Below are 12,945 nucleotides of genomic sequence, written 5' to 3' on the forward strand. Positions count from 1 at the left end.
ATAGATAGATAGATAGATAGATAGATAGATAGACAGATAGATAGATATTCACACATTTTGTGTGTATATAATCATCATCCATCTCCTCATTTTACATCAGTTTTTCTTTACTGCCATAATAAGACATAATGACTGTGGGATTAAGATTTTGGCTTACTTGCTATCGTTCAGTTTAATTCCTACTACACCCATTGTGTCATGCCCATGCTCACCTCAGTATACCAAGGAATAAAGCATCCCCATACCCATTGAATGGTTGAGTGGGTAGTGCTAGGAAATGCATCCAATTGTAATGCATTTTTATGTCAATATCATGCAAATGTACAGATTTGTGGAAACCATCTCCCATGTTATCAAGAAAAACGGATGAAAAATATGTAGGGCGAGGTTTGATAAACAACATGGATATGAGTGTATATGTTAACAGAGAATGGATCACCAAAGAGGAGACTGTTTCAAGCTTCCTTCCCAGCAAGCTAAGCTGGACTGTTCCAAACGAGTATCAAGGAAATCTAGAGTAGGTTTCAAATTTTGTTGCAGATCCTGGAATGAAAACAATATACATAGATTGCATAAGTTTATGTACATATATACAATATATATGCATAAATACACTCAAACATACACACACACACACACATATATATATATATATATATATATATATATATATATATATATATATATATATATATATATATATATATATGGATATATTGTGGCTGTTGACTTTATTTGTCTTGACTAAGGGTAGATCCAGGTAATTTATGCTTAAGATTTTTTGTGAAACAGTGTATTATCTATCAGTTCAGAACATAGCTGTCACAATTGTAGTTTAATATTATTCATCTGAAACTAAATCAAAGCACTCCAAACTAGACCACACACTTCAGTTGTGACCTACTCTGACATTCTGGCATTAAGGTTACCAGAAAGGATAAGTTTGTCACCAGTCATTGTGGAAAGAATGATATTTCTAAGATTCTCATAGAAAAGAGACAGTTTCTTCCACTGAGTGAAGTGCGAGTGCATATACAGAGAAGAAAGTTACATGTCACCTGCAGGATAACAACAACAGCAGCAAAGAGTTTAAGGATTGGATGGTAAACTACTAACCTTATCAGCTAGGTTCTTCCTCACCACAAAGTCAATACCTCCACTCATTTATCATTCTGTTAGATTACCTGCCCAAAAGAAACTAAAGCCACAACCAATTTCAATTTGCAGACTTTCCCTGGCAATCATGTCCCAGAAAGAGTAGCTATATTGGTCATATATCAATCAGGTTCTGCTACAACAAGAGCAATACAGCACTCAGGTCTGCAGGATTTTCCAACAACCACCAGGCCTCACACACTCCAGCAACTGATCCATAGATTTGTCCTTAATTTTTTTTTATGCTTATACATTTATTTCTCCTGTTGAAATGAACATCTATCAATCAGGGAAACTAACCAGCATGTAAAGCAGTCAATATTTAGGACACCTTTTCTAGTCCTATCCCAGTAACAGAGAAAGCAGTGCCTTCCTTAAATAAGGCTGCTCACAGACACAGGGAGTTTCATGCAATTCCTTAACTGCTAAGATTGAAGAAAACAATGTTAAGATAAAACCCTTGCCACTTAATACACGGGTTCAAGACTGCATGGTTCCAACTCATCAAATTTGCATATGTTGCCATGCACCCATCGCCAAAAAAATTTGAAAGCATAGTATAGATAAAACTGGTTCCATTCATCATAAAATACCATAATGTTAAACAGTACTAGTTATGAGAGGTGTAATGTACTACAGTGTTTGAAGGTGCCTGTACCTCATAGAGACTATAATGATAGATACTTGTAGAGCATGAATTCCACTCACTAAGTATCATTTACCATGTGCAGTGACAAGAAAAGATCAAGGTTTCTATATTAGAATTTCCTTCTCTTAGTCTTTGTCAACCAAGGTAGCCTACAAGAGCATGAGTATAAGAATTCCAAGACTAGAACTAGGGATTTATCAATCTCAAGTGGTCTTAGAACACACTTGTTCACCATCTTGAGTTCTATGTTTCTATATTTTGTCAACATATAGTCGTTAGCCTTATATCAGCTACCTCTGCTTTTTGGCAGGTATTGTATTTCTTCTGCACAATTTCTCGCAAATCTTCCTCTTTTTACAAGAAAAGAAGCACATTAAAACATTATACAGTGCTCCTCCCACTTGTAACAACAACCTATACCATTCATTCTACCTATTTGCATTTAGATGAACTGGGTAAACAAAATGTATATATTTCTGCTACAGATACAAAACAGATCCAGTGGCAGCATACAAACCATGAATTATTTTGCTAGTGGCAAGCACATTCACTATTTTTCTAATCAGTTGTGATTTTATAACAGACCTATGATAGGTTTAGAAAAGCAGCTCCTTAAAAGTACTCATCCACAAGTTAAGGAGTTGGTAAAAAGAAAGGCAGCCATTAATAAATCACCACATGAATGATACACAACTGTGAGCAAAATATTATTCTTAAACGGACAACAAAGGCAGAGACAAAAATACTTGCTTTTAATATTCTTTCTTCAATAGTTTTCGGATAATCAGGAATAGCCTCTTGCAATGCTTCTAACTATAATACAAAAATATAAACAAAATAATAGTCTCTTAATAAAAATTCAAAAACACTTAAACTAATAGAAACATTTTCTTCAGATTGTTACCCTCAGTTTTCATGTATTTTTATTTATTTTTTTGTAAAATACATTTCAAACTGTTCATCATTAATTGACATATTTGCAAATATATGTACATGTTCATGCAGGTACTGAACAAACATTTACTTTACATGAGTTAACATTCTTATTTATTATGCCACGTTTCCAGCATAATCACTCCAAAAATAATTTTGAAACACTCATGATTTAAAATTAAGACTGATAATCTTATCAAAGGACTTGTGTAGGATAAAGATGCTGCAAAATATTTTGAAGTTAAGACTCTGCAAGAATGTGTGGATCTGTGTGTCATCAACTTCAATGTAAGTAGTTTAATAAGCAAGGCTAAATATATTTAGATGATGATCATCTTACTACAGACAGTATGTTCTGTCCTTGGGCATGGCACACAAATTTGCTTGTTTTTGCTTGTTCTTGTTTGATAAAACCACTCCACTGGGGAGCAGTTAGCAGTAAGAAGGGCATCTGGCTGTAAAACAATTGCATGGAATAATGGATGTAAAACAAATAAAAAAACAACAAACAACTCCTTTACATACCCTATTGTATGTAAAATAATTATTGCTATTGAGTTTTATAAATACATGAACAACATTAAATTCATAATAGTAGTAGTAATGATGATTCAAATATATTTACTTACTCTTTTTGTAAAAGATTTTAACTTTGCATTAACAAATACTCTCAGATAATCTCTGTTTACAAAGGATAATGGCTTTGCTGGAAATAGAAGAAAAATGAATTTAAATAAATAAGAGAATTAAGTGACAGCTACAGCTTGTATATCCACAATATAAGTATACACAAAGACAGATATACTATTTATCTACAGCTGAGTCTGATACTAAAAGTTTTTTTGTTTTAATCATCAGGTAACTGGTAAGTTTGATCTGTTTGGGTCATGCTGTCAGTTGACATATGGACATATAACGTGTAAAAATGTACAAAAAATTTATTAAAATTTCTGTGGAACAAATTCTACAAATTCACATTGAAAAGTTTACTTTATGAAAAATTTGTATGGAGGGTTGTAAGTAGGTATGTTCACACATATAACTTACTCAAAAATGCATATGTATGTGTACATATATATGTGTTTATGTGTATGGATGTATATGTACAAATACCTGTGTGCAGTAATATATTTGAATATATTTGTGTATTTGTATTTATTTGGGTTTGTATGTGTATGTGTGTGTGTGTGTGTGCATGCATGTGCTTGCACACGTGAGTATGTATATTCAGCAAAAAGTGACAGTAACAATGAATATGACAGAAAAGGTGAAACTTTCACTTACCATGATAGTAATGTGGAATTACTTCAATGTTGTAAGGACTAGAAGAAGAGGGAAAAAATAGAAATCATTATCAAATCTACAGATTAATATATATTTTAGACTGCAGTGGTGAGCAATATCATTATTGGTTACACATTTTTAATGAAGTAAGAAATGACGAAGGATTGTCTGTGCAATTCACTACAAAATAAATATCACACAGATATTGTTATTTAAATGCATCAACTATTCAGTTTTCTTGATAAATTTTACATATTTTTTATGTCTTTTCGTTGATGTACTGTTCCATGATAGAAAATTCAACAAAAATATTGTGTTACGCTAAGAAGCAGTGCATGGTACAAGAATTTTAACTTAAGCCAAATATAACAAACTACTCCAAATTGTTGTTAGACTATCCACACAAGTGGAGTCAATACCAGCTAGTTTGTACTAGCATCGATTTACATTAGTTGTAATAATGAAGTCAAACCAAATAGTGATATTTCTGAAATCATTTAATATGTACAATTCAAGTTTGAATAACACGTGACAGGAAATGCACCCATTATGAAATGGCTGCATTTCCTGTTATGTATTATGCAAACCTGAAACACATATTAAATGATTTCAAAATATTATTTGGCTTGCCTTTGTTATTACAATTATATATACAGTATGTATGTGTGTCTGTGTGTGTGTGTGTGTGTGTGTATATATATATATATATATATATATATATATATATATATATTTGAAGAAAAGCAACAAAAATTCAATAGGTTATAGCAGTACGTACATTTCGTACAAACTTTATTTATTTATGTAGTGAGAACACCACTGGTATTCTCACTACATAAATAAATGAAGTTTGTATGAAACGTACGTACTGCTATAACCTATTGAATTTTTGTTGCTTTTCTTCAAATTTTATTCACCAAATCTCTTGATTTTGTTTTTGGTTTTTACCCTACCAAATTCTGGTGCCTCAAACATTTTAAGTACCACATTTAATCTTTTGATTAAATCTATATTATTATTATATATATATATATATCCGAGCTGTATTCTCTGTCATCACTCATGCAAATACTGTCTAACAGAATGTATATCAGATGGTTTACTTTAAAGAAGAAAACTATTGATACAAGTGAAATTCTAAGACTAATGAATTAGTCACAGAGTACATTACATCAAGTTAAAAAATGGAAGTTGTGGTGTTGTATTAGGTTCTTTGGTTGCATGCATTTCAACACTCTAAGTTGTATGCAGTTTATGAGTGTAACTATGAATGTACATGTGGATGGTTTCTGTAAAACAGCACACAGCAACATGCTGTGTGCTGTAGATGTTTTGTAGGGCAAGGATTGACAGTAGTACAGTTTACACTTGGAAGATTGTGGTATATGATTTACGAGTTCCTGCAGGGGAAGAAACTGTGTCTATATGTGTGGATAGAGAGGAACTGAGATTTAGGATAGGGATTGTGCAAACTTCTTAACTATATAGCTATGCCTGCATCTACACACATACAATGAGCGACATTTATAAAACAAAGTAATTCATCTTAGAAAATAAGTTAAATGAATATCAGAAAAACATCCACTTCAGTGTGGACTTACATACTTGTCAGAAGTATTTGAAGGTACTTTTCCAGTTAGAGTAATCACTGAGCCTTTACTGTTACGTGCCTGGAAAAAAAACAACAATATAATGAAGGTAGAATATAACTATACATTATAGTTTTGATTACAGAGTATCCCTGTAATATGCTTGAATGACAGTGATAAAGATGAAGAACAAGGAAGGTGTATAGGAAAAGGGAATGATTGATGCAATAAAACAAGAGGTTTACAAAGTTATTGGGCATCACCAACCTACTAAATAGCATTTGCTTTTCTTTTTAGATGTCAGTTTTAATGAATTTTGTATCTTAAATCAAGATGATACAGGATCATAAAAAAATTGCAATGTGTTAGACTATGGTGCAGCACAAGGCACACTGGCATAGCAAAATGAATGCTGAAATGATGTTACTGAATGGAAATTTAACCACTGATTATTTGTTGAATAAAACATTTTAGAATATCATGCTGTTCATGACTAAATTACTAATGCCCAATAGCCCCAACTTTTAGATTAATTCAATCTATTTCCAAGCTTTACATAATTCATCATGAAGTAACACACACCACCATTAATGTTTTTACATATATTTTTTCATGGAATGAAATAATTTGGTACAGCTGACTGGACGTTCAACCTGTTTTGATGACAGTACTTTTTGATACTGGAGACACACACGTGTGCACACAGAGATTACAATTTATTAACTGAACACAACTGGCATAAACTCTTTCCCTCTCCCCATACACATGAAAAGAAATATACTCACACATGAAGAGAGAGAGGGATAGGAGAGAATGAGAGAAACATTAAAATGTCTGATGTCAGTTTTGTAGTAATTGGATTGGATTGGATAACCTATGTTCAGTCCACTGCAGGATGAATGCCTCAGCATGTTCTTTCCACCAACCACAGTATGAATTAGAGACTGTGAATTTGAACTTGAGATCATACTGGCTTGAAAAAGCTAGAGCATTATCCCCTATTGTAGCAAGTAATGTAGTAATTAGTGACTAATAGTGTCTGATACATTTTAGATATTATCTTATTGCTTCTTTCTATCTCAGTTATTTATCAAAGTTTCCTCAGTCAGATAATATCTGGTAATGAGCTTAGCAAATCAGTAAATGCAGACTTCCTTACCTTGATGACATGAGACTTGTTATCAATGTCAATTTTATCCAGAATCTTCTCCTGAATATTACGAAAAGAGCAGCTGGAGTCAACAATTATACATTGGACTTTCTTGGAATGGCAGACTGAAAGAAAATGGCCAAAAACTAAATGAGACACTTTAATAACAAAAAAACATTAAAAAGTTTCACAGGTTTCTTTTTTAATTCTTTCTCATCTTTTAATTTTTTAAGTGAAAATAACTTGGAGATAAAGACTACTAACACTTACACACTGATGAAGATGAAGTCTTTTTATGAGATACAAAAAAGGATAAAGGTGTTAGGAGTGAAAATATGCAAAAAAAAAAAAAAAAATAGGTATATCTAAATCTCAGTACATAATGAAAGTATGTATATTCTTCTTTCTAGTTCAAAAGTAGTGGGTGGGCAGATTGGTTTTAGAACATCATATTTTTTTTACATTTAGGACAAGCATTCCCTACTTGTCTTCCCCTAACACCCATCATTCCTCTATCTATGGTTCTACTCAGTTGCTGTAATCACCTGAGGGCAGAATCAGAACGTATTGCATCATCTCCCTTCTTTTGTACTTCCAGTTACTTCCCTCTTCCCCATGAGATTACTTCCATTTCTCATTATCATCCCTGCCCACACTATTTCTGTTAACCATCTCCTTTCTATGCCTTCAATCATTGCTCTCTCTCTCACTCTCTCTCCTCAACCATACTCCATTTTTAACACTTCTCACATCTGCTCAATGCCTTCTCATATCTGCCAGCATGTCCCAATTAATACAACCACCACCTTATGTACCTCTACCTCTCTCTCCTCACCACTCCTACTCCTTGCATATTATTCTGCTTCTTTCTGCTCTATACTCCTTCCTGAGCCATCCCTATATCTCTCACCATGTTGTTGGTACTCTGTCGCTTACGATGTCGAGGGTTCCAGTTGATCCGATCAACGGAACAGCCTGCTCGTGAAATTAACGTGCAAGTGGCTGAGTACTCCATAGCCACGTGTACTCTTAATGTAGTTCTCGGGGATATTCAGTGTGACACAGTGTGACAAGGCTGACCCTTTGAAATACAGGTACAACAGAAACAGGAAGAAAGAATGAGAGAAAGTTGTGGTGAAAGAGTACAGCAAGGTTCGCCACTATCCCCTGCCAGAGCCTCGTGGAGCTTGAGGTGTTTTCGATCAATAAACACTCACAACACCCGGTCTGGGAATCGAAACCGCGATCCTATGACGCGAGTCCGCTGCCCTAACCACTGGGCCATTGCGCCTCCACATCTCTCACCATACCCTTACCCATACTGATATCAACTGCACTGCAACTCTTGTTCATCACTCACTACATTCACCTCTACCCCCATCTCTAACCATCTATTACTTCCCGTTCAAACTCTTAAGAAACTCTCCCCTTTCCCCCCTAACTGATTCACTGTCTGTATTCTTTTTTATACCCATCTTCTTGTATCCTGAAATGTTCTGGCAACTTGCTACCACCATTTCTACCTTCTCTCCAGGTACTCTCATCTACTATATAATGTGAGATATCCTTGTATCTCCTGTACAGTGAAACACCTGGGCTTGCCCATCTATCACCTTTGGCCTCTCAACAGCTGATATAGAACCATAGCGCTTCCTTTCCCTCTCAAATACTCTCATCCCACTTTTGTCAAAGAAGTTTCTTCCGTTTTCTTTCTTCCTGTTCTTTTGTCTTGCAAATTGCTTAGCAACCTCACTAGTGCCAATAGCATGATAAAAGCACCCTGTACACTCTGTAAAGTAGTTGGCATTAGGAAGGACATCCAGCTATAGAAACCATGCCAAAACTGTCACTGGACCTCAATATGACCATGTGGCTGGCCAGATCCTGCCAAATCATCTGAATCCATGACAGTATGAAAATGGACACATGATGATGACGATCCTTCTTTACTCTGGAGTTGTTAAAATAAGTACAAACCAACTAATAACATATTAAATGGATTCAATTGCCTAAATTCTCTCCTAAAAACATTAGTTTTCTGCCTCATTAAAAGAAATTATCTTCAATGAAAACATTTCACTCTATCAATAAATTTCTATATGCAGACATGAGTAGGACATAACTATACCAGTTGCAGCAATTAAATATATTTCATAACAAACATAGCAAGGTTAGTAAAGTAATCTCAAGAATATAATGTATTTATTTTCTCCTTAGTCTTTTTTTTTTTTTGTTAAGAATAAAGAAATAGCAATATGCAACTTGCTTAATAAATAGAAATTGATAAAACAAGTACGATGATGACGTAAGTACAGAGGTTAGTATGATCAATTAAAATGTGCCTCAGAATGGCTACAGTCCAATGACTGAAACTCTAGTTAAAATCTCGAAGCAATTAAAGTAACGAGAGAGAGAGAGAGAGAGAGAGAGAGAGAGAGAGAGAGAGAGAGAGAGAGAGAGAGAGAGAGAGAGAGAGAGAGAGTGGGGACAGGGAGGGAGAGAAAGTAGAGTGGTAAAATAGAGCATGCATGTATATGAGAGAGGGCAACACTCTGATATTTGAACTTTTGAACACCTTAATACACATCCACACCTATATAGGGGTGTATAACCAGGTTATGTTTGGTGCGCTGCTAAAGTCATTAAATGAAGATTTAATTAATTTCATTTATTCCAAGTATAACTTACATACATGCAATTTACTATAAATTCTCATAACATTTTGTACGTTTTAAGTTAAGCTCAGCTATCACCAGCATCTTTAGATCTACCTGCAAGTGGTAAAAACAGTAGTATGTGAAGTGAACAGCAAAAGAACAATGAATGAAATGGGGATAGTAACACACACCATTACTACAGGGAGGTAACATGTCACTGGTCTTTCAATACTGACAAGCTGGTGACATGTCAAGAACATCTACCAAGTGAATTTTTCAATGTTTTCCCCCTAATAGCCATCATGAAACATGCCAGTCCGGCTCAAACCTCCAATCTCTCTACAACAAATTAAACAAAGTACAAAGAATATAAAACACCTCAACAGTGAATTATATTGACGTTTTTAATGCCCTGTGTTTTTTTATCTTACCTGGATAACATGACTATACTTCACAAACAGTCCACACCATCTACACAATGAAATAAATATACCCAAAATGAAAGCCCTCCAAAATATACAAGGCATAAAGATTGTTGCTGTAGCTAACTTTCCCTACACTACCACTGCAACAGGTTCAATCACCTCACGTGCAGCTACAAAATGCCTTTGTTCATAGGTTTGCTTCATCGGGTTTGACCTGGATAAAACAACAGCAACAACAAAACTACATCTTCATATATAGAACGTGGTTTTCAGCTAAGTAAAAGTATGGAATATCTGGAGCACTGAATCTGAATTGCATCTGGTCATTCAAGTCACTACTTACAGATCAGGGTAATACAACAATGAGGGACTATAATGATCCAAGTAGTGAGTCAGTAACACTCAGCCAACTAATATTGATAGGGTTGTTCCTTTTAAGTGATTAACCATCTGTTCTAAATCTATTTATGTTTCTGCGCTTTCTCTAAACATTCAAGGTATTTTAAAATTATGTATGTATACATTAAAGCGATTATTTATGACTTGTGACTATATTTAATTTTGACACTTTGCTGTACACGGTCATTTAAATACCTGCTTTTATATATATCTTTATTTATATCTATTTGTTTTGCTTACGGTTGAGTGTGAGAAGAAAAGAGTATAATTTGCATCAGGAAGTAGTTTTCGCAAAACTGTCGGATACTGGGAGATATTTTACCCAAACCATATTGTAAAAGATACTGAGCAAGTACCTAAAACCACCTTGTCATATATTAGTTCATAAAGAATGGATCGACAACATTGTATTCTATCCAATATGTAAAATAATCCAAAAGTATATGTACTTTTAATAGTTTTTCTTTCCACAGTTAAACTGAGAAAACAAAGAAAGAACAAATTTAAAAGATAGATTGTAATTACTGTATAAAAATATAGAGAGAATGTCAAATTCACTTAAGTCTTAGTAAAATAATAAATGGATTAAATATTCTTGGAAACCGAAATACAGTTGAAAGACTCACTAGCAACAACAGGTGATGATATTTTGACATAAAATATTTTCTTGTCAACAGCCATCTCGCGGAAGTGGACTGCTATAAACGCGGTGTCATACGAATGTAGCGGCTTCTGAAAATTGTTCCATTATAATAAGTTTCCAAGAGATTAGTGGTCAGCATGAACAAGAAGCCACGGTAAAAATAGGCAAAAGCGAGAGGTTATGATTGTGTAAGATAATATTTAGTGATGCAATGTAATCAAAACTAGTGGTTCTTAAACGTTATTGTTAGGTGTTCTTATTTTTCAAGCCTCTACGTGGTCGTTCGACTAGCTAAAAGTAGCAACCAAATATTCTTCAAATAACATCTTTAAATAAAGAGGGAACACAGGTAATATTAGATACACTCCTAACAAAAGACGAGATGGTGACAGTTGGAATGTTTTGATCAGATATCTGCTTGATCAGAGCTGACCTAGGGTTCAGTGACACCAAGCAGAATACCGAGCCAACGCGTGAGCCTACTAATAATAGCAATCAAGTTCCCAGTCCTAGATATATAAAAAAAAGACGGGATTAACACGTCTTTGGTCATAAGTGTTCTTAATGAAGGCAAGACAATAAAGGAGACATTCAAGACTTATTCACTTCTCTAATGAAATAGAAAATGAAAAAAAAAAAGAAAGGAAAAAAACCTCTTCAAAAAATGAGTTTGGTCAACGTAGTGTCATGTTTTCATTTACAAGGTAATCGGTGCTCTATCCAAAGCAGAGTTCTAACCCTTTCTACTGAAAGTTCTTTAAGAATGGTTAATGGAAGGAAAGGGATATGATCCAAGCAACTTCTTACATTCTCATGGTATTCTGGTAACTCTAGAAAGTATGAGCTTACCTTTAATTTCATGTTCTTCTGTGAAAATGATAATTGCATATAATACGTTTCTTTACACGTACACACATAACAAGGGAGGGCACAATATAGAAGGAAATAATTTGGTAGTCATTTATTTTCACCAAATGAGGGAATCAATCATAAGGAATATTTTAAGATAGATTTTGCTGAAATATTTTCCTTCTTTTTTTTTTGGCTATCTATTTACCAATCTTATAATGTGTGTATGTATGTTCTCTTATGTTTTTAATTATTTGAAATCTTCCTCTGAAGAAGGAGCTGGTTTCTGTTGCACATACAAAGTTCTGTCATTGGAATATAAATAACAAAAACAAATTAACATTTTAAACTAATAAAGTCTTGCATATTTTTACTGTTCCACTTTTAGATTATTTTTGCAATGTGTGAATTAGCTGGTTGATTTATTTTTCTGAAAACTCTAGCTTATCCAAATTGTCACTTAGGCATTTACTCACAAACCTAAGTACAACAATTATTATTGGTATAAATGTGAATTTATAATCTGGATACAAAAGCTGGAGGTTTCAATGTATGTATGTATGTATGTGTATATATGTATACATATAACAAGTGTTTATGAAGTTTCGAATGGAAAGTGGTTGCTCTTTCACAAGGATGTATTTTATCCAAACGTCACCAGTTTAGCTCAGTATCAATTAATATACTTTGGATTTTATTAATTTGTGTTAGTATTAGTGTTATGAAGTTCCAGTTGTCGTTATAGATGTTTTCATCTGAATCTTCTTGTCAATGGTGGAGATTGATGGGCATCATGCTCTCTCTTTGTGCATCAAACTTGTCTGGCCACTTTTAAATTTCTCGATCCTCTCATACAAACTTCTACACAGTAGTGCACTGTCTCTGCACTGTGCTAAAAGCCGCTGATGAAATCAGATCACTGCTCTTTTTTCTTCATTCATATTTTGCAATGAAGATTGCATTATGCATTTAAAAGGTAAAAATCTCTTCAGGGCAAGAATTGCAACTCTACATCCATTAGGATGGGAATTAATTTTTTGTCAATTTTTGTCCTGAAGAGATTTTTACCTTTTAAATGCATAATGCAATCTTCATTGCAAAATATGAATGAAGGTAAGAAATTGAAACATACGTAGGCGGTATGAAATTGACTATTAAATAAATAGATTTTTTTGTGTTCAAACTCTCCATTTTCTTTATATGTATATGTAT

The 12,945-nt window shown here is 33.9% G+C and overlaps 1 protein-coding gene across 1 annotated transcript; it reads right to left on the minus strand.

Moving 5' to 3' along the window:
• Window positions 1-6: 6 nt before the first annotated feature.
• Window positions 7-10,982, minus strand: LOC106872001 (uncharacterized). Its single transcript, XM_014918798.2, has 7 exons — window positions 10,868-10,982; window positions 6,770-6,885; window positions 5,627-5,691; window positions 4,022-4,059; window positions 3,367-3,443; window positions 2,555-2,617; window positions 7-543 (listed from the first exon to the last, which is right to left on the minus strand). The coding sequence occupies exons 1-7, from the start codon at window positions 10,920-10,922 to the stop codon at window positions 436-438; spliced, it is 522 nt and encodes a 173-aa protein (XP_014774284.1). The 5' UTR covers window positions 10,923-10,982; the 3' UTR covers window positions 7-435.
• Window positions 10,983-12,945: the final 1,963 nt, after the last annotated feature.

The sequence above is a fragment of the Octopus bimaculoides genome, chromosome 3 (assembly GCF_001194135.2).
Source record: "Octopus bimaculoides isolate UCB-OBI-ISO-001 chromosome 3, ASM119413v2, whole genome shotgun sequence".
NCBI lineage: Eukaryota > Metazoa > Mollusca > Cephalopoda > Octopoda > Octopodidae > Octopus > Octopus bimaculoides.